General features: G+C 46.1%; 1 protein-coding gene across 7 annotated transcripts in view; it reads left to right on the top strand.

The window, feature by feature from the left end:
- UBE3C (ubiquitin protein ligase E3C) overlaps nt 1–17,630 on the top strand; it is a 117,255-nt gene that overhangs the window by 85,794 nt on the left and 13,831 nt on the right. For all 7 annotated transcript variants that reach the window (XM_027101375.1, XM_027101374.1, XM_027101371.1 and 4 more), the window contains one exon: nt 11,659–11,871. In XM_027101375.1, coding sequence (XP_026957176.1) covers nt 11,659–11,871 — 213 coding nt within the window. The remainder of the gene's footprint in view (nt 1–11,658; nt 11,872–17,630) is intronic.

Below are 17,630 nucleotides of genomic sequence, written 5' to 3'. Positions count from 1 at the left end.
TTTGATTCTTTTTTTTTTAACATCTTTATTGGAGTATAATTGCTTTACAATGGTGTGTTAGTTTCTGCTTTATAACAAAGTGAATCTGTTATACATATACATATGTTCCCATATCTCTTCCCTCTTGCGTCTCCCTCCCTCCCACCCTCCCCGTCCCACCCCTCTAGGTGGTCACAAAGCACCGAGCTGATCTCCCTGTGCTATGCGGCTGCTTCGAGTTTATTTTCTGTAGATGGTGTGAGTTAGGAGGTTCCTCTATATTCTTTTTCGTATGGATGTCCAGCTGTCCCAGCACCATTTGTTGAAAAGACTGTCCTGGCACTCTTGTTGAGAGTCAGCTGACCACAAATGTAAGGGTTTATTTCTGAACTCTTGATTCTATTTCATTGATCTCTATGTCTAGCCTTATGCTAGTGTGACACTGTTTTGATTACTGTAGCTCTGTAGTAAGTTTTGTGTTGTGTGTGTGTGTGTGTTAATGACAAATGGTAATGGAACCCCAGGCCTAACAAAGCAGCGGGGTAGTGAGAATCGGTATGTCCTGGATATAAAAATCATGCTCCTTAAAAAAAAAAAATCACGCTCCTTTATTTGTATCTCTTTGAGATGCATCATTATAGGCCCAGTTATTATTTATTTGTTCAGATTCCAAGTGTCGCTATTTTAATAATACAGACTTTAAGCATTCTTCAGCTTTAGTAATGGGCTTCGGCCTGACCTCACCATTTTAACAGTATGTTTTCTTCAGGCTCCCCTTATTTCAGTGACAAATTTCAGACATTGACCTGATGTTAGATTCCTTAGCATAAATTTCAAACAGATCATTTTCTCGCCTTAATTCATTTTAAGGCATAATGTGTCTCTCCCACCTGGAGCTGTGTGCTATCCTTGGAGTCAGTTCTCAGGGAGATAGTACCTCTCCCTGTCAGTGGTCCCTTTCGACTCAGTCTCAGCTTCCTCCCAAGGATGTCAGTTTCATAACTCATTGCACGAAAATCTTTGAAAGGATGAGCTATCGTTCTTTCTGTGAAGATGAGCCTTTATTTTGATAGCCTAACCTGAAATACTCCCTAAATTCAGTGGTTCTTATACGGTGCAGTGACAGACAACAGAGTAATTTTATTTGCATAAATTAAATCTTATTACAGTTCTATATTATTTTTCCTTCCTGAGTGTATGAATTGTCCAATCTTGATTCATGTAGAGGCAGGGTAAGTACGAGATGATCCTGGCTCGCGGAAGCTTTCTGGCTCACTGGTAGCTCTGTGCGTCGCTGGTCAGTGACGTGCTGCTCGCATCGAGAATTGTCCTGACGACACAGTCTTGGAAAGTGCTGTAGATTCAGAGGGGATAACAGATCGCTCTTACTGCTGTACTCTGGAATATTTTCTTTTTTTATTTTATTTATTTTTGGCTGCGTTGGGTCTCTGTCGCTGCGCGCAGGCTTTTCTCTAGTTGCGGCTAGCAGGGGCTACTCTTCGTTGCGGTGCTCGGGCTTCTCATCGTGGTGGCTTCTCTTGTTGCAGAGCACGGGCTCTAGGCACGCGGGCTTCAGTAGTTGTGGCTCGTGGGCTCTAGAGCACAGGTTCAGTAGTTGTGGCGCACGGGCTTAGTTGCTTCGCGACATGTGGGATCTTCCCAGACCAGAGCTCGAACCCGTGTCCCCTGCGTTGGCAGGTGGATGAATAACCACTGCGCCACCAGGGAAGCCCTGGAATATGTTACCTCTTTAAACCAGATTCCAGGGAGAAAAATTTGGCATCTAAACCTTTCTCCTAAAAATGAAGTTTGTATAAATTCTGTCTCAAAGCTTTTAAAATAATGAAGTTTAGACAAAACCAGTAACAAAACTATAGTTATTTGAGGATCGTACTTAATTTAGTTCCTCACTTTAAGGATTTTACTCATATAATTTTCTGCATGGAAATTCCTAAGGGAGCAGTAGTTTCTAAAACATATCTGATCACAAATGGTTAAACTTTGTACCAACATGTTAAAAATTGTCCAGATCTAAGTGAGTGTAATAGTATAGCACTAATAGTGTGGTATCTGAACATTAAATCTTTAAGAGAAGAAAATTGTATATTGATTGATTATGATATTTATTGGGTCATAATGTATTTAAATTTTCTTTAATGCATATGTTAGTGATTGTTTACTGTGATGAAGTGCAGAGAGGTCTTCAGGAGCACTCCTACATAGGAAGAATTACCTCATGTCACTGGTCACTTCTCCATTAAAAGTTCCATTAGCAGATGATTCCTGCTTTGGTGTGGGTTGTGATTGCATTTTATCGCCTGTAAATCAGGCTCTAGACAGGGAATAAATAAACAGCTCAAGGATGTGGTAATGTCATCTTGAACTTTTTTTTTTAACAGTTAGAAGCACCTACGTCCATTTAAGCCGATTAAGTTCAGAATATTTATTGAAGGAAATCTTTCATCGTATTTGAATTCTATTTGGAACTAGCTCTTTTTTTCTTGCTTCAGAATATTGATTTAATTGAAACAGAATGCCTGTAAATCAAATTATTTGATAATATCTTGATCATATATTTCAAATTTTTAATTAGCAGATGGTGAAGCTTCAGCGTAGTTTATAATTTTGTATGGAGTAGAATTCAGCACTTACTGTATCATAGAGTATAATATTGGCAGTTAACAGTTTATCCTGAGATTTTTGAGAGCTGGGAGAATTTATTTTTCTATTCGTTAGAGTCCTTTTATAAAATGCTCACAGATTTGCAGAGGCTTTAAAACTGTTGATTGAGGTGAGTAGTAGTCATTTAAGTTACTTTGGTCCTTAAATGGCAAAGCTTCTCTTTTATAATATCTTGTTTTGAACTCTCAGACTCATTAAGGGTCAGCATCCGATTGTCATCAGACTGAGTGCTCTGAGCCTAAAGTTAATATATCTTCCCCTTAGGTCTTCTTAAACATAACGTTCAGTAAATAGATGGGCATTCTGTGCTTAGCACAGGCCTTCCAAACAATGTTAAGACTTTTTTTCCTTTGATATCAGCAAATTTCAGAAGCAAGCTTTCTCTGAATCTCCCTGTTAACCACAGGGGACGATTCATCACGAGTTTGCTCTTGTTGACCTTCAGCTTTTTTTGGAAACAGAAAAATCAAAGATCATAATTTATAAATATGAACAACTTATAATTTACAAATGATTATTTTGTTTGAACCTTATCCCTTCTGAGAATTGTACCTGCTTTTACAGCATTCTAATCATAATTTGTATTCTTTTCCATTAAAAACAAAGCACTCCCAAATCTGGAGATGATTCTTCTTTTTGCTAGTTAAGGTCATAGTTTTCTATATAAGTTTATTTCTTCAAAATTAAACATGAGGGCTTCCCTGGTGGCGCAGTGGTTGAGGGTCCACCTGCTGATGCAGGGGACGCGGGTTTGTGCCCCGGTCCGGGAGGATCCCACATGCCACGGAGCGGCTGGGCCCGTGAGCCATGGCCGCTGAGCCTGCGCGTCCGGAGCCTGTGCTCCACAACGGGAGAGGCCACAACAGTGAGAGGCCCGCGTATCACAAAAAAAAAAAAAAAAAAAAAAATTAAAATAGTTTACAGTAAAAATGGCAGGTGTATTCCAGAATTCAGTTGACTCCAGTACCAAAAATATTATTGTAGTTTTAGCCATTCTGAGATACTCACCAAAATTCTTTCTGCTCCCACATAAAGTAGATCTTGCTTACTATTGAGATATCCCTTCTCATATTTTTTTAAGCACTCGCAAACACTAGTTTAACATGGGTCAGTATTAACACTGGGGCCATTTTCCTTTTTCTAAGCCATGTTAGATTCTCACCCGGAAAATTAGGAACACAGACTCTTGCTGGTGCTGCGTAAAGTGTATTGCATGTCTTTCCCTGCCTTTATTTGTGCAATAAGGGCAATAATTACCTAAAAATAAATTCGGCCCATTTAAATCCTTCTAAACACTTAAAATGAGTAAATTTCCTTTATGAAAAGGTAGCCAAGTGAAGATGTATATTGCTGCTCTTGTTTCTAAAATTGGGATAACTTTGTTTGGGAGATAGCAGTAGGTTGGTGTTCTCCGTGAGTGAGACAGACCAGGCTGGGAGTCCTGGTTCCAGCAGCGGGGATCTGAGCAGAGGAGCGATAGCATAAGAGTTATGTTTAACAGGCCTCCTGGCCTCTGCTCTTAGAAGTAGCCCAGGGCTTCCCTGGTGGCGTGGTGGTTAAGAATCCACCTGCCAATGCAGGGGACATGGGTTCGAGCCTTGGTTCAGGAAGATCCCACCTGCTGCGGAGCAGCTAAGCCCGTGTGCCACAACTACTGAGCCCACACGCCACAACTGCTGAAGCCCGCGTGCCTAGGGCCCGCGCTCCGCAACAAGAGAAGCCACCGCAATGAGAAGCCTGCGCACCGCAACTAGAGAAAGCCCGCGCGCAGCAACAGACCCAACACAGCCAAAAATAAATAAGTAAATAAATAAAAAGAAGTAGCCCAAGTGGCAGCAGGAACCCAAGGACTGCGTGGTGTCACCCAGGAGTGGGTGTGGCTACAGAAAAGGCCTTTCCGAGATTTAGAGTTCAGGGAGTGAAGGAGAATTCAGCAACACAAGTTCAGAAGAAGCAGCCAGAAGGTCGGGAGAAAACCAGGAAAGTGTTCTTTTGGAAGGGTTTATCTGGAAGCCAAATGAAGACTGTTTCAAGGGAGAGAGAATGACACGTCGGGTCAGGTGCTACCCGTAGGTCAGGTAGATAAGGACCGAGAGGTGACCATTTCTGCCAGCAGTGTGGACAAGCAGCTTTCCTGGAGTGGTGGAGGCCAGAGCCTCTGCACACGGGTCGAGAAAATGGAAGCCGTGTCTTCCAGAAGTACCTACCTTATGGTGTCCTGGAGCCTGTATCCCTACAGAAATAGTGCGTATACTCGGCAAAACACACGAGCTGGAGTGTTTATAGCAGCCCGATACTGCACAGCCCAAACTGCAACCCGCAGGGGCCCCGGGGCCTGCCGGCCGCGCCCGGAAAGTCACGGGGGTTGAAGGGCGTCTCGCGGGGGTGGGTGGCAGCTGGGCCACCAGGGTCGCCGGCCAGGCAGGTGCCTGCGTGCTTTTGCCCTGGGTGGGGGGCTGGGCTGCAGCCTGTCCCACAGCTGGGGAGGGGCTGGGAAGGGGGGCCGGCAGGCAGCAACCCCCAGTCTTCTAAGGGGTGGCTGCCGGAGGGAGACGTGAGCCGACGTGAGCCGTGGCTTCAAGGGGAAGGAGGCAGAGCTGCTGCCCTGGCGGCGGGGAGGGAGGGAGAGAGGGAGGGAGGGGAGGGGAGGGTCGGTACTTTGGAGCAAGGCTGAGCTGGCAGGGCTCGTGGGCAGCAGTGCACAGCCTGGCGACCAGACGGGCGCGTCCCCGCTCGGGACGCCTAGGGACTCTGAGAGACGGAAAGCAGACCCTTGACTGCCGGGGGCTGGGGGTGTGACATGTTCAAAAACCAATCGTGGTGATGGTTGCTCAACTCTGTGAATATCTGAACCACTGGATTGTTCGCTTTAAATGGGTGAATCGCCCGGTACGTGAATTATATCTCAGCAAAGCTGTTACCAAAAAGTAGTGCTGTAATATGGTAGTTTGGTAGAGCCTTAATGTCAGAGGGATTAGGGGAGGGGGAGGTCAGTGTGAGGTGGGTTCGTGGGTGGGGCATGTCACAGATATCATCACCCTCATTAGTTAGCAAGGGTCCTCAGTACCTGGCAGTGACGCCTCCTACCCTTGAGGGACACCAGGATCCTCACAGTTCAAAAGTCTAATATTTTATTATCCTGCTGGTGAAAGTAGAATTTTTAAACCTGCAAAATGTTTTCTTTTAATTACGGAGAAAAGTTCTTGGTTGTATGGGGTACCTTAACGAGTGTCTTTCCAGGAGCAGGAATATAACAGCTGCTCTAGAACTCCCAGATATTTACTTCTTTTTTTCTTTTGGCCGCGCCGTGCGGCATACTGGACTCCAGTTCCCTGACCAGGGGTCGAACCCGTGCCTCCTGCAGTGGAAGTGCAGAGTCTTAACCACTGGACTGCCAGGGAAGTCCCAATGTTTACTTCTTGTGGGTAGAAATGGGAGTGTGGGTTTTGTCACTGTGGCTGTGGAGACGTGAGTGCTTTATCGTCTGGAGACCTTCTGGTGGGCCCAGTGGGAGGAGCAGAGCAGCCTCTGTGGAGCCTGAGCTGGGGGGAGGGGCCTGGGGGGCGGCAGTCGCTGGACAGAGTCGCTGTCACACCGTGGGTGGGTTTCTGGATACCCAGTGAGGAAAACAGGATTGAGGCGTGAACTCTCATCCCCTACCCGTCTAGCATCCTCACAGGATTTCAGGAGTGAAAGAGCTGTTTTTGAAAATAAAGCTGTCAAACCCTCCGTGAGGGTTATCAGTTGCCATGAACAAGTAAAAACCTCTCCTTCGCTTCCAGGGCTGGTGGGACACCTCGTCCCCCTGGGTGGCAATGGCGCAGGTGAGACCCGACGCACAACGTGTGCCGTGTCGCTGAGGATCAGGCAGCGGTGTGGACAGAGGGGTACAGGAGTAAGCGGTGCGGAAGGGTTTGAAATGAAGCCCCATACACATAGTTTTGCATAACCTGAAATGTCTCAAAAGAGAATAAATGGTTTTTTGCAAACAAGTTCATGGATGCAGAATTCCATCCTACAGATCAGCGGTCCCTAGCACACAGTTGGCACTTAATAAATCTGCTAAATGACTAGGCACTGTATGTTGTACGTAGACTTGCACTGAAGATCAGATGTGTTTCCTGCCCTGCAGGAGCTTATCATAAAAATCAATAGTAGCCCCAGAGACCATGTTTTTCAACTCTCAGTTATTAATTCTGAAGCCTAGCTACTAAATTAAATAGCATACTGCTATCAGCTTACATTCTTATTTTACATACCTTTTAGTTTTCAAACTCCAAGGCTAGCATGATCTGAAATAATTAAAATTATCTCCTTGCTCAATTAGAGTGGCTTTAAAACGAGACATCTCTGATATAGTTTTTAGATTAAGTTATAAATGTTCACTTTAGAACTACCTGAAGATTGATAGAGATGCATTTGAAAAGCATTATTTTTTTTTATTGATTCTTAATGTAGTAAATTACTGGAGTTATTTGGCCACAAACAAACGGCCTGAGATGCAGCTCACATTGACTCTCCCGGTAGGGCCATGATTTGCATTAATTGCATTGCGACTGCACTTACTTATATTAAAAGGCTTCTACCGTAATTAATCCTTTTTATTTCAAATCATTTTGGCACAATTTCTAGCTATAAACACTCATAAAAGACAGTTGAAAAATGCGTTATAGGGTTTTTTTCAATATACCTATTGCTATTTTTCATGACAAGTAGTTATTGATATGCTTCTAGGAACAAGTGTGGTGCAGCTGACTGAGGATTAAGGCCAGTATGAAAAACGCTAAGTGGATTATTTTGCATAAGAAATTGGCAGTTTTTGAAGTTGTATAATTAACCTGTGTTTAGAAAATACCTTGATTTATGCTTACATTTGTATCTCAGTTGCATACATTATGGAAATTTAATTTATAACCCATTTAGCTGATGCAATCATAGTTTTTAGTGCTATCATTTATTAGTGCTTGTATATTAAATGCTCTAAAGGTTTAAACCTGCCTCGTGTAAAAAATTATACCTGTGCATTTACATTTTATGAGTCACAGTGGAGTTTCTGTTTAAAATTCAGGTAGCTCTGATGGATTTGACAAACTTCACAGGTTTATTGTTACTAACGCAGAAATGGCAAACAGTGACCTTACATGTTGAACATCAGATGATTTACACCTTGAGTTTACTTTACAGTCCACTGTACAAATGAGGCTTTTCTTCAACACCTGGGATCAATCACGTCGTCTTCTGCAGAATGCTCTCCTTGGCTTTGAAGGCATCATTCATTTAGAAGTAATGGGGTTTATAAGTGCTTCAGGTTAATAGTATTAGCCATTCTTAACTTGAAGCAAACCGTGGCTTCTCCAAACAGCTCAGTCTTTACATTATCAGTAGATGACTTAAGTGCCAGTTGCCATTTTATTACTCATTCTCTAATTAAGAAGTCCCTTTATGCCATCTTTTCAAAATTAATTGGGCCATCATTATTCTTCAAATCAAATAAAAGCACAGGGACATAACAGTCCAGTTTCCCTGGCAGAGAGCATCTCTGGTCTCCACTGGGGGAAGATGGGGAGCCTGGCCTCCTGAGTGAGACGTGGTGACGCGGTGACGTCCCTCGGGAGTGTGGCTCATGGTGCCGGCCAGTAGCTTCTGAACCGAAGCCAGTGCACTCTGGGTGTTTACTTCTGGGAGGATGTTTCATAGCTGTTTTCTAGTTTCCTGCAGTCATATTAGTGGGTGAGAGTTTAAAATGTGGGTCTCGGGGGGTATCTGAGCTTTCTCTGGACGTTTAGGGGGAAAGGGGGAAGCATGCATATGAGTGCGTAAGGGTCAGTGATTATAGACTGCCACCCGAGTATGAGACAGAACAGCGGTCCCCAACCTTTTTGGCGCTAGGGACCAGTTTCGTGGAAGACAGTTTTTCCACGGGGTGGCGGGGAGGAGGGTATGGTTCAGGCAATAATGTGAGCGATGTGGGGAGCGGCAGGTGCAGCTTCGCTCGCTCGCCCACGCGCCACTCACCTCCTGCTGCGCGGCCCGGTTCCTAACAGGCCCCGGACCGGTACCAGTCGGCAGCCCGGGGGTTGGGGACCCCTGAGATAGAGGGTTCAGCAGTGCAGTAGTGCTGGAAGCTGTGACCATGGAAGGGTCCCTCCCACGGTGCACAATGGCACAAGGCTGCCATCTTTCATGTGGGGAAGGTGGGAGGGGCAGTGCCAGCTCACTCTGGCATTAGTTACGTCACACAGGTCTGTCTCACTAAACCCTGTGCTTAGCCTTTAGCGTGTGTGGGTGTGGCCAGGTGGGTGGCCTCTTGGAAGAGTGACTTCTGAAGTCAGTTTCATGGCTGAGAGATCCCCCCTTAGATTAAATTTTGCTTTATTTTAGTTGCATGCGTAGCATCATAGCACTGAATCCTCACACGTGGTTTAAAGAAGATCTGAGTGTGTCACACGGCATAGCTGTTGGTAGGGGTCGCTAAGGCAGAGTTAGTCCAACCCTCACACCCTGTCTGTCCTTCTGGGGTCACAGACGGCCCTGCAAACAGAGAAAGGTCCCTGATCCCCCGTGCTCAAGGCGACGCTTCCAGCTCTGCATTTACCAAGCGAGGGACTGACACCCCTTCTCCCCTGAGAGCGGGGGTGACTACAGTCATGGGAGCTTCTCAGAGGATCCGTGTCTCTGCAGATCAGATGTATGGTAACAAAAATGGCCTTTGCGGGGGAAATCCAGATTTCCCCTTGACTTGCACGTAAGAATCACTTACCTTACAGTCAGTCGGATCTTCCAGGGGCCAAATGGAAATGCGGTCACTGATGCTGCCTGCTTAGCAGAACGCCTGTTACGTAGCAAGCGTTCGATAAGCGGTAACTATTTTCATTAGAACATTTTTGACAAGAAAGGTTTGTTGGGGCTTCTAAGTCATCTGCTACAATAGAATAAGAACGCTTCTGAGAACTACAGCGCGCTTCTGATGCCTTGTCGCATTTTACAGCCTCGGGCCACAGGGGTACTTATCGTGCCAGGGGAACCCGGACATTATGTTGGAAAACTTTATATGATTGTATTTCCTACCCTCCTTTGCTGGAGAATCTCTGGAGATTAATATAGTGATACTAACACTTAGTGTAATCCACACTGGTCATCAGGGAAATGTAATTTAAAACCACAATGAGATTAGATTACCCCGTTGCACCAACCGGAATAACTAAACCTTAAGAGTGACAGTACTGATAGTTGGTGAGAATGTAGACCAGTTAGAACCTTCCTGCATTGCTGGTCATGGCGAAAAGAAATTGTGTTTTGGAAGACAGCATGTCAGTGTCTAATATAGTTAAACCTTCCTTGTGCTCCAGTACTTCCACTGTCACCCAGCCTGCTCAGGTATATAATAAAGAGAAGTCAGAGCACAGACCCACAGAAAGGCAGGCCAGTGACTGATATAGCAGCGCTATGATCGTAGCCGAGACTGGAGACCACTCACCTGTCCATCGTCATGTGACTAGGTAGAGCTGTTAACAACAGTAACATAGGTGAATCTCAAAAACAGTATGTTGTGAGAAGACAGATATGAAAGAACACATACTGTATAGCCCCAATTATGAAGCTCCAGAACTGGCAACACTTATCTGTGGTGACAGTAGAGTGAGGGTTAGCTTGAGGGAGGGAGGGTGTTGACTGAGGACTGAGGGGGCGCTAGGTTTGGGGAGGGGGTGTAAGTGTTCTCTGTTGTGATCTGAACGGTCGTTACACAGCTGTGAGCAAGTACTGGCGTGTTGTACATTTCACTTCATGTAAATGATACCTTAATATAAATAGTTGCAAAAATCATGACACATTGCCATCCTTAGACGTAAAGGTAGACAGTAACTTACAGGGAAAACACTGATCTGGGCATCAGGGAATCTGGGTTTTGACACCAGTTTTGCTGCCTACTAACTCAATACTGGACAATCTCCTGAGTTCTAAGGCCCGATCTCTTCATTTTACAGTATGTGTTGGCAGACTACAGCCTGTGGGCCCGTAGCCTGCCACCTAGGTTTGTATGGTCACCGAGCTAAGAATGCTTTTTTTTTTTCCCCCATTTGATGGTGAAAAAAAAATCTAAAGAAGAAGAATATTTCTTGACATTGGAAATGACCTGAAACCCAGCCTTGGCACCCATTGTGCTCCTTTTGTGCTAAAGGGCAGAGTGGAGGGGTGGCCACCGACGTGGTCTGGCCTGCCGTTGTGGGTGGAATTGTGACCCCCCCCCAAAGATGTGCTCAACTCCTAATACCCTGTATCTGTGATGCGACATTCGGAAAGATGGGTCTTTGCGTATGTAGGCAAGCTCAGGTGAGGTCATATTGGGTAGAGTGGGTCCCAGAATCCAGTGACTGGCATCTTCATAAGAGAAAGGAGAGGGACACACACAAGGGGAGACCAGCACGTCCAGAGGCAGAGGCTGGAGGGGCACAGCAACAGGCCAGGGCCCAGCAAGGTGCCAGCAACGCTGGAGCTGGAAGAGGCAGGAAGGACCCTCCCCTAGCGCCCGCCCCGAGAGCGTGGCCCTGCTGCCACCTTGATTTCAGGCCTTCAGACGGGGAGACGATAAGTTTCTGTTGTTTGAAGCCACCCGGTCTGTGGTGCTTTGTTACAGCAGCCCTAGGAGACTGATGCACCTGCAGAACACTTCACAGAAAGCACCTGGCAGGCTCTTGCGGCATGAAGGCTGTGGCTCTTAAAACCTCCCATTGGCGTTTCAGCCCCAAAATTCTTTGGTAGTCTGTTCTAGAAGTTTCTACGTAGTGAATGTATGCATCGAATGCTTCAACTGTGGCCTGGCACGTGGTAAACGCTCACCAAATGCTAGCTTCCACCATCCTCCTCATGGAGGAGAATCGTCTGCTCTCTTAGGATTCTGTTAAATATCAAATTGGACATACGTTTTCTCATTTTTAGGAAGTATGAAGAAAGAGTTCTTATGAAATGCTAATCAGTGGTCTTTGCTCTCATTTGAAGGCTCTCTATGAAAATATGCTGGTGGAATTGCCCTTCGCTGGCTTTTTCCTGTCCAAGCTGCTTGGAACCAGCGCGGACGTGGACATCCACCACCTGGCGTCCTTAGACCCCGAAGTGTATAAGAATTTGCTGTTTCTCAAGAGCTACGAAGGTGACGTGGAGGAGCTGGGGTTGAACTTCACTGTGGTGAACAACGACCTCGGAGAGGCACAGGTGGGTCGGGGCTCTGGTGTGCAGAGACGTTTGCGTTCCGCGGTATGAGCTTGTGCGCATCTTCCTTGGAAGAGTCCCGGGGCTGAAAGCAGAGCTGGGGGAGTTCTGGTGGTGAGCGCGGCCCTCGCCACCCCTCGTGGTGCCAGGCTGCCAGGCACAGCAGCCGTCCTCCTGTGACGGTCACTCGCGTGGCTGTGGGCTAACCTTGCCTCTCGCCTCACTTCTGGAGCCTCGGGGGCGGGCAGTGCTCCTTTGTCCTCATCCAGCCGGGTGGCCCTCGGCAGCTCTTAACGCGGGTCGCAGGCCTTCACTGTCCACCTGCGTGCTTCTGTTGTTTTTATCCTTGAGAAAAGTAAATAACATACCAGAGAGTCAAGCTAAGGTTTTGAATAGCTGCTTTATTGAGATACGATCCGTGTACCATGAATTCCGCCCTGTAGCCTGTACAAGGTGGGTTAGTACGACCAGCTCCAGCATCCACGTTTAGGACACTGTTATCACCACGGAGACACCGTGTGCCCAGTAGCACGTCCCGCCCGTCCTCAGTCTAGGCGAGCACTGGCCCACTTCCTGTCGCTGTGCACTTGTCTCTTCTGGGTGTTTTTCACACCTGGAACCTTAGGGTGTGTGGCCTCTGGTGCCTAGCTTCGTTCACTGGGTGCTGCAGGTGTACTTCACTCTCTTTTCTGGCCAATTGATGTATGTGATGATGTATATGTGGAAGTAGCACATATCCTTCACCAGCTGATAAGTGTTCGGGGTATTTCCACTTTTTGGCTCTTAGGAGTAATACTGCTATGAACACTCACGTACACCGTACGTACTGAACGATTTAACACCCAGGATTTGCTTCGGATGTCGTGAGAACCGGGCCGGCAGGTGAAGGCACAGGTGGCCTAGATTGGCCGCGAGGTGGAGCTTACTGAAGCTGGTGGTGGAGGTGGGCGTGGGGGGTCATCGTACAATTCTGTCGACTTGAACACGCGCGCACGTGATCCCACAGTCCGCAGACCTTTAAAAGAGGCACACAGGCGAATCGAACGGTTTGAGCACTTTGGAAGTCATATTTGTTAATCTCTCGTTGGATTTTTGAAGTAACCAACTGTTACTATAATGCTGATTGGGTCTTCGTGTTTCCGGTTACTTTTAAGTGCCTCTTGCTGCCTTGTGCAATAATAATAATATCCAGTTAATTCTGGATAAAATAAGGAAGATAATGAGTGACCCTAAAGGTTAAGATTTAAGATTGTAGAGCAATTTTGACTAACTGAAGGATAAAACGTAATTTTTTCTCCCTGATTAAAATAGTTCCATGTAGCATTTTCGCTTTGTATTTCTCCGTATCAATTAATTTCTCTTCTCCTATTAGTTATACTCCATCACCAGTATTCCCATTTTCGGAAGTCTTTTCTCCGTTCTGCCATTTAATATGAACGCTTTATTTGGTAAGAGTTTAAGTGAACTGTGTACATCAACTATAACTATGTTATGTTACAGTTTCATTTAACATTCTAATGAGGATGGATTGTGATGGTCATGTGATACGTTAATGAGATACACTAACATACTAGGAGAAACGATAGAATAAAAATCAAATGTTTAAGAGTAGTCGTGACCTGATGTCTATTTGAAACTTTAATATTGTCTTACTACATGTATATTTATATTTTCAGTCAGATTAAAAACATTCCAACTCTTAAAAAAAAGAGTAACCAACCGTGCTTTTCTGACTTATATTTGGTTTTCATAGAAGTTGTCTCTTTCGCAGGAGAGATGCATCTTTTCTGCTGTTCTTACGTAGATTGATAATCTTTTCTGAATCTAGTAGTTGGACTTTAACTATGAAAGCATTGTTATCTTTAAACTTTGTACTTGCTTCTCTAAGCTTCTGTTACTCCTTGGTTTCTAGTCCAGGCTTTCCAAGGTTGTCGGCTTTGCCAGCTTAGAAGTATCTGTGTGTCCAGCAGGTCCGTAGTGTCCAGTCCAGGCCGCGTGGACCACGCACTGACCCCACGGGTGACTGAGCCCAGTGGCGCAGCGCTGACCCCGTCTGGATCGACGCGGCTTCGAGTGTTTCCTGTGGTGTCGCCTGCTTGCCTCCATGCCTGTTCTTCCCTCCTTCATCGTTCAGGAGGGGTTGGTGGCGCTCTGTGCGCCGGCCAGTGGGCTGTGCGGAGGAGATTGCCTTTAACTGTAAGCGCACACTCATTCTAACCGGAGGCAGATATGATCTGCGTTGTGAGATCTGTAGTTAGTAGTAGCTCAAAAGGAGTGCTCCCATCCAAGTAGATCAGGGAGGGCTGCCCGGAAGAGGCTCTGGGTGGGTGATGAGGGGTCACCAGGTAGGTAAACAGATGGATTTGGAAGTGGCTGAAGTTTCACAGGCTTGGAGGAGGGTAGGTAGACAGAGCCAAGAAGTCTGGGCTTTATCCTGTCGTCCATGGAGAACCGTTCAGGGCCTTGGGCTTTAGGAAGGCTAAACGTACGCTCAGGAAGAGAGCCGGTGTTTCATTTAGCTGATTTGGGGGTGTTTCGGGGTAAGAGAGCCTAACAGGTGCGTTTCAGAGCTAGTAGGAAAACTAATAATAAGACACTTGCGCCTCCTGTCAGCGGAAGCTGAGGTTCTGGTTCTGTGAGTCAGGGCGGGTCCTGGGTGTTCTCTGGGTCAGGTGGTTCCAGGATTCAGAGGAACCACAGTTTGGTTAAGCAGTGAAAAAGCTTTTAACGAGAGCAGTTTGACCGTAATTTTCATTTGTAAAATTACGTTCTGTGGGTCAGTGTCTTGGACTAAGTAGATTTTATTTGAGTCGGACAAGGGGTGGGGCAGGCAGGACATTCCAGAGTTTCTTCTTTTCCAGACTGATGAACATGCTATTGTTAGACGTGTCACGTTTGTTTATCCATCTGTTGATGGACATTACAGTTGTTTCAGCTATCGTGAATAATGATGCCATGGCTGTTGCTGTATAAATATCTTTTGGGGTCCCTGTTTTCAGTTATTTTGGGTGTATACCTAAAAGTGGAATTGTTGGGTCACATGGCAGTTCTGTGTTTAACTTTTTGAGGACCCTCTGTACTGTTTTCACATGATGTTACATTCCTGCCAGCAGTGCACAAGGGTTCCGATTTTTCCACATACTTGTCTGCACTTGTTGTTTTCCGCTTCCTTTTCTCTCTGTTTTTTAGTAATAGCCCTCCTAGCGGGTGTGAAGTGCCGCTTCACTGTGGTGCTACACATAGTGCACAGTGCTGTGCTGTAGTACCGGGAGTCCCTCAGGAAAACTAAGACTTAGTGTCTTTTCATTGGCTTCCCCCCTTGACTACAGAACTGTTCTGTGGTTTATTCTCCATCGTGATGTCTTCCAAAACTGAAGCAAAAAGCGTACACAAGGGCTTCCCTGGTGGCGCGGTGGTTGAGAGTCCGCCTGCCGATGCAGGGGACACGGGTTCGTGCCCCGGTCCGGGAAGATCCCACAGGCCGCGGAGCAGCTGGGCCCGTGCGCCATGGCCGCTGAGCCTGCGCGTCCGGAGCCTGTGCTCCGCAACGGGAGAGGCCACAGCAGTGAGAGGCCCATGTACGACAAAAAAAAAAAGCTCCCTGTTTCAGAAATAGGTGACTAAATCCTGAACAGGAATAAAGGAAATAGTGCTTCCTGAGACCTCCTCCTTCCTCCTGCTTGGTCGCCTGGCATCGGTGCTGTGAGATAAAAGGATGAGGGGCTGAGAACCAGATTTCATTTGCTTGTTTTGTTTTGACCTCTTCTTCCATCTCATAGAGCTGAAATTTCAGCACTGCAAAACTGAGATGTTTTTTTAGAGATGGGATTTATTATTGTCCGAAGGAAATGTCAACATGCAGACAGTGATGCTGCTGTTGCCTCGCTCCACCTAGTGGCACAACTTAGAAGAAACTAAATAAAAGCTTTGGGGCCGTCGCCGAGGCCTTTGTGAATGGGGGTATTTCCCATTTTCCTTCTGAAATAGACGGTAATGGTGAGATGTCGCATATGTAAGCGTTCCATTAAAGCGCCACTGATAATACTGGAATCTGTTAAAAGCAGAAGTGTGAAGTCAGGATGTTCCAGTTATTCATAGAAATTCCCACTGAGTAGAGAGATTATAGATGATAATGCGTAAGAATAATTATACTAAAGAGTCTAATTGGAAAAATTAAAGTCACTGGTAAAGTACCTAATTTGGGGAGAGATCGTATGGATTTCTGTAGAAATATATGTAAAAACCTAGTTCTCATATACAGGTTTAGGTTTATAAAACATCACGATTTAAAGATATGTAATATGCAGATACTCATTATGCTGGCAGGTTATGTTAATGAATCCTCCCTTTTAAAATAACGTGTTGCTCTCCAGTTTCTTCTTTAGTGTAATCAGTGTGGCTGCTTGTTAGCCTACTCAGAAGTGAACCTGAGACTTTAGATTACTAACTTATGCACGTGTCTCCCTTGAAGAAATGCTCAGGGTTTAAGATGGAGCCATAAATAATCGTCTGTTCTGTAGACGAGCACTGAACTTGCATCATGCGAGCCTGGCTAAAGCCCTGGTTATGCTGCTTTGCTGTGTGACCTTGGGCGAGTCACAGACCCCGTGCTCGTCTTCAGAAGGGGATAAGCTGCCGTGAGGATGAAATGAGCCCCTGTGCTGAGTGACGGCTGCGGGGGGCGGGGGCAGAGCGTGCGGTGCCTGTGCACTCCCAAGGGCCGTAAGGTGTAGACGTCCAGGGCGGCAGAGAGGAGAGCTCTTGCTTTAAAGATTCCGTGTTTAAAGATTTAAATAGGCCCCTCAAAACGGAACTCTGAGGACAGATTTGACGTGATTTAAACATACATAGCTTTTTAGGTGTAGCCTGAGAGAGGAGCTTAAATTACCAGCGTAACCACTTTACAGTTACTAGAAATGTCAGTGCTGTCTGATTACTCAGGTAACGGGGGCTTTGGAAGCTCTTTAAACGATACCTTCACGGGTCCTTTTTCTTCCAGATCACACAGTACATCATCATTTATTATCTGCTTTTAATCCACTTAAAGGAAGCGGGGTGGTGTCTTAGCTGTGGAAACAGAACCGCAGCTCCTGTGGCTCGGGTGACGGGAGGCCTGTCGGGAGAGCGGCACAAGAGACAGCGCGGCCTCGCCCCAGAGCCCCTCCTCGGACCTGGCGGTTCCAGCCCTGAGAACGCGAATTAGTGAGCAGTGAAGCGTCGTCTGATACAGCTGCACAGCTTTGATAGCACTAGACGGTTGTGTAACCATCAGACAGAGGATGATTTAAGTAAAGCCATCACCAGCTCTTAAAACAGCCCTTTCTGTAAAGTGATAAAACAATGGGGTAAAGTGGCCTCACCCCGAGGGAGGGGGTGTCCTTGTTGCACTTGGAATATAATAACTACCAAGAGCCTAAAGGCTGTGAAGGAAATCACGGCGGGGGGAGGGTATCGGTCATTTTCCCATGGTCCATAATCTAAGCATTCCTCTGCCTTTACCCCCCAAGTTTGCCCTCTACTTACTGGGCGTATTGAGCCCGTTTTGAATGTTACCCAGTTTCCACTGGCAGCAGTCCCCTTACTGAATAGCTCCTCCACTCTGGAACGTCTTTGTTCACTATTTCGGATGTATTTGTATTTCTTTATACTTGGCATACATTACCTCATCCACACGCATTGAGAATGCATTTCTTTTGTTTAAGTACTAGTAAACGAGGATTCCGAAGTCTACTCTGGTAAATTAGGCTTACGTATTTGTAGCT

The sequence above is a fragment of the Aethalodelphis obliquidens genome, unplaced genomic scaffold (assembly GCF_003676395.1).
Source record: "Aethalodelphis obliquidens isolate GAN/ISIS:26980383/991018 unplaced genomic scaffold, ASM367639v1 scaffold5, whole genome shotgun sequence".
Taxonomy (NCBI): domain Eukaryota; kingdom Metazoa; phylum Chordata; class Mammalia; order Artiodactyla; family Delphinidae; genus Aethalodelphis; species Aethalodelphis obliquidens.
The sequence above is the reverse complement of the archived record's forward strand: the minus strand, read 5'-3'. Positions and strand labels throughout refer to the sequence as shown.